This window comes from Rhodamnia argentea, chromosome 7, assembly GCF_020921035.1.
Source record: "Rhodamnia argentea isolate NSW1041297 chromosome 7, ASM2092103v1, whole genome shotgun sequence".
In the NCBI taxonomy this organism is placed as follows: Eukaryota; Viridiplantae; Streptophyta; class Magnoliopsida; order Myrtales; family Myrtaceae; genus Rhodamnia; species Rhodamnia argentea.
The window spans coordinates 7422969-7426429 of NC_063156.1; the positions used below are offsets into that span (position 1 = coordinate 7422969).

Consider the following 3461-nt stretch of genomic DNA (forward strand, 5'->3'; position numbering starts at 1 on the left):
CTTTGCTTGCATGGCTGAAATTAGTCTTGGAAAAGTGTCTTTACAACTTCCCGAAAAAGAAAATTTGGGTTGATTCGGAAGTCGAAAGACAACTCTCTTCGAATAACAATCAACAGTAGCATGATATGTCGATAGCCAATCCATCCCAAGAATAACATCGAAATCCCGTATATCTAACAACATCAAATCTCCAGGCATTTCTACATTATCAATTCGGAGCTTACACTTCTTGAGCACATAATTAGCAATCAAGAAGTCACCGGTAGGAGTATCCACACATAATTCATAATCAAGAGGGTCGGGCAGCACATCAAGTTTCTTTGCAAATTCCATAGAAATAAAGGAATGTGTAGCACCGTAGTCGAACAATGCATAAGCACACCGTGAGGCAAGCGAGATAATACCCGCAACGACGGTGTTAGAAGCTGCCGCATCATCTTTTGTCATAGCAAAAAACTTTCCCGGTCATTCTCTCGCCTTTCTTGATTTTCTTGGGGCCTACCGGTTGAAAAGGCTGTCTTCCTCATAGAGCAAGTACGTGCTACATGCCCGGGCCGTCCACATACAAAACATACTCTACTATCTATAGGTGTACTCCTCCGAGTGGGACAATCACGTGCCATATGTCCTGTGTTCCCACAAATAAAACATGCTCCTGTCTTGCGGTGACAAAGACCTCCATGATGTTTCCCACATGTAGTGCAAGGACCTTGAATAGCTTGACTCTTCCCCTTTCCGGGCTTGTTGATTCCTCTGCGCTTGATGCCGCCACCTATATGACTTTCCCGAAAATGAGTGAACTTCGGCCTTTTATATGAAGGAGCACCCCGAGTGCCGCTGATAGAAATCTCACGTTCAATCTTGATTGCACATTCCAACACGTCTTTATAAGTCGGCAATGAAAGAGACACGAGCGTAAAACGAATCTCAGGTCCGAGTCCTCTCACAAAATGTTCAGCCTTTTCACCTTCATCTGCTACCAAACGCCCCGCAAATCTACTCATCTGATTGAAACGGCCTGCATACTCCATAACAGTAGAGTCACCTTGTGATATATGTAGAAAATCATTCTTCATCTGCGCTTGAAACGACCGAGGGAAGAATTGAGCGTTAAAAGTCTCTTTGAAGTCCTTCCAAGAGATAACAATATCTTCATCTCCAAAGGCGGATCTCATTCCTTCCCACCATTACTCGGCTTCACCTTCTAAATATTGTGTAGCAAAATCGACCTTTTTCTCCTCGGGAACCTCTTCAACTCTGAAGATCCCCTCAATCTTTCTAATCCAACGTTCCGCCGCAAGAGGATCAGTTTTTCCATCATAAGTGGGTGGTTTCGCCTTTCTAAATTGGGCAAAAGTGTAGCCCCCATCACCCTTAGGCTCCACTACTTCAGCTACATTATCTTGGGCCCCTTGTTGCTGGCTTTCCTCTCTTGATTCCCGAGATTCAGCTCTTGTATCCTCTTCTCCCCTTGAAGGCCTACCTCTAGAACCTCGGGGTACATCCCCGGAATCGAAGGTAATAGCTTTCTTGCTCCTACCTCTCTTACGATAGTTGGCAAGAAGCTCGGATCTCGAACTCATGGTTACCTGGATCCAAGAAGGAAACCAAATTATGCCTTAGTATCACTTAGGCTCTTGCGTTAAATGCTATTACACTATCTCACAACGTCCCATATCTACCCATTGAGATCATAACTTATGCTCCGATACCAACAAATGTCACACCCTTGATCCTACAAGAACAAGGCAATGACACGGCCATCCTTTCTCTCAAAGGATGCAGCCTCAAAAATAACACTGCTCAACCCGATATCAATATATATACATTCACATATATACGATAAAAAGGTCTTGCGGTTATAGTAAGTGAGCTTTCTAAAAATCTTCAAACAGACCTATACATACATTCATCAAAAGAGCTATCTCTAAAGCTCAACACACCTACGTACACTTTGTAGCAAAAATTCCCCTACCCAAAAATCCTTGAGCTAACGTTATTTTCGCGTTCTACCGGCGACTCGCCGAACCCGAAAACAAATGAAATGGAAGGAGTGAGCTAACACGGCTCGGTGAGTAATACATTTCTTCTAAGCGGATCGAACAATCACTATGCATACTTAATATTCAAAATGTAAGATATTACATCAAGTTCGAAACATATCAAACCTTTATGATGAAAACCGGTTATATATTATCTTAACATAATATATTCATAGCAAAAGTATTCGTATCGAGATAATAACATCGAAGCATACATCAATGGTCTAATTTCACTCGATCAATCTCGTCAAAACACATATCGATGGTCTATCCATCGACTAATCTCATTAAATCATATGCCAATGGTCTATCCATTGGCCAATCTCATGCTCAAGATTCTAACCATGGTCACGTATAACGCCCGTGACAAAAGACGACCAAGATTCCCCCCTTGGCAAGGTCTCCACCTACAATGCCGGTGGCTCGGCCCACAAGGATATCCTAACTAGTATGCGCATACCCACAAACCCTTCAACCGGGTCCACGGTTATCTTGAGCACCACAAAATCAAACAACAACATCCTCCTCATCACCGGAATATAGCAGAATCAACTCAAAACCAGTAGCACAAATCGTTTGCAAACCGTATCAATTAGAACAAAACAACAGTAAATGTTCGATCCTGTTTTATGCAATGAATAATGCTATTTTCTCCAATCATAACATACTTAGTATTATCATTTTTAAAATATGAGTACAAATACAAAGAAGAAATGGTATCACTCACCCGACAATGCCAGGAGCAAAATATAAAGCTTACTCGGATCGACACGTTCGAAATCCTATCAAATATATGAAAAATGGTATTAAAACTAAGTAATATGCTACCCAAAAGCATAACTCGAAAGAAAGAGGCTTATTTGTCGCTAAAGCGACACCCACGCACCAACAAAACGATCTCCTATAGCGGACATGCATGTTGTCCTACATGCGCAGCTTGCGCTACTAACTTAAATGGACCGTAACTCCCTCACCCGAGCTCCGATTTAGACAAACTTGCAGTCTAAAGAAAGGTCTTTTAATGTACTACAAAAGCCCCAACACGGCTTGACTAGAATCTATTCGAAAATTAGCAAAAATGGCCGCAACAGTTCTGGTCGCGTACTGTTCACTGCGCGCATCGAAATCTCTCGGGCCATAACTTCCTCCACCGAACTCCGTTTCAAACCATCTTACTGTCCACGCGAAGCTTGTTCAACGTACTACAAAAGTCTCAACATAGCCAACCTCAGCCGATAACTAGAAACTAGCGAAATCAGGCCTCGAAGTCTACTGTTCGCGCTGTACTGTAGCGCACCAGAAATGAAAATCTTATTCCGGGTAAACCGTAGTGTCAAATTAAGATCCGTCGAGTCCTACGGGTCCGTAACATCCTAAAGTTTCATTCCCAAGCAAAAACGCAGCCAATCATCGATGAGA

At 42.6% G+C, this 3461-nt stretch overlaps 1 protein-coding gene across 1 annotated transcript; it reads right to left on the reverse strand.

Moving 5' to 3' along the window:
• Positions 1-761: 761 nt before the first annotated feature.
• Positions 762-1625, reverse strand: LOC115732715. The gene has a single exon (XM_030663398.2). It carries the CDS (start codon positions 1581-1583, stop codon positions 1188-1190), a length of 396 nt encoding a protein of 131 aa, XP_030519258.2. The 5' UTR covers positions 1584-1625; the 3' UTR covers positions 762-1187.
• Positions 1626-3461: the final 1836 nt, after the last annotated feature.

What these genes read in the sequence shown, in the direction of transcription:
- LOC115732715 (XM_030663398.2), bottom strand. Translation starts at nt 1,583, where the DNA reads ATGAGTTCGAGATCCGAGCTTCTTGCCAACTATCGTAAGAGAGGTAGG.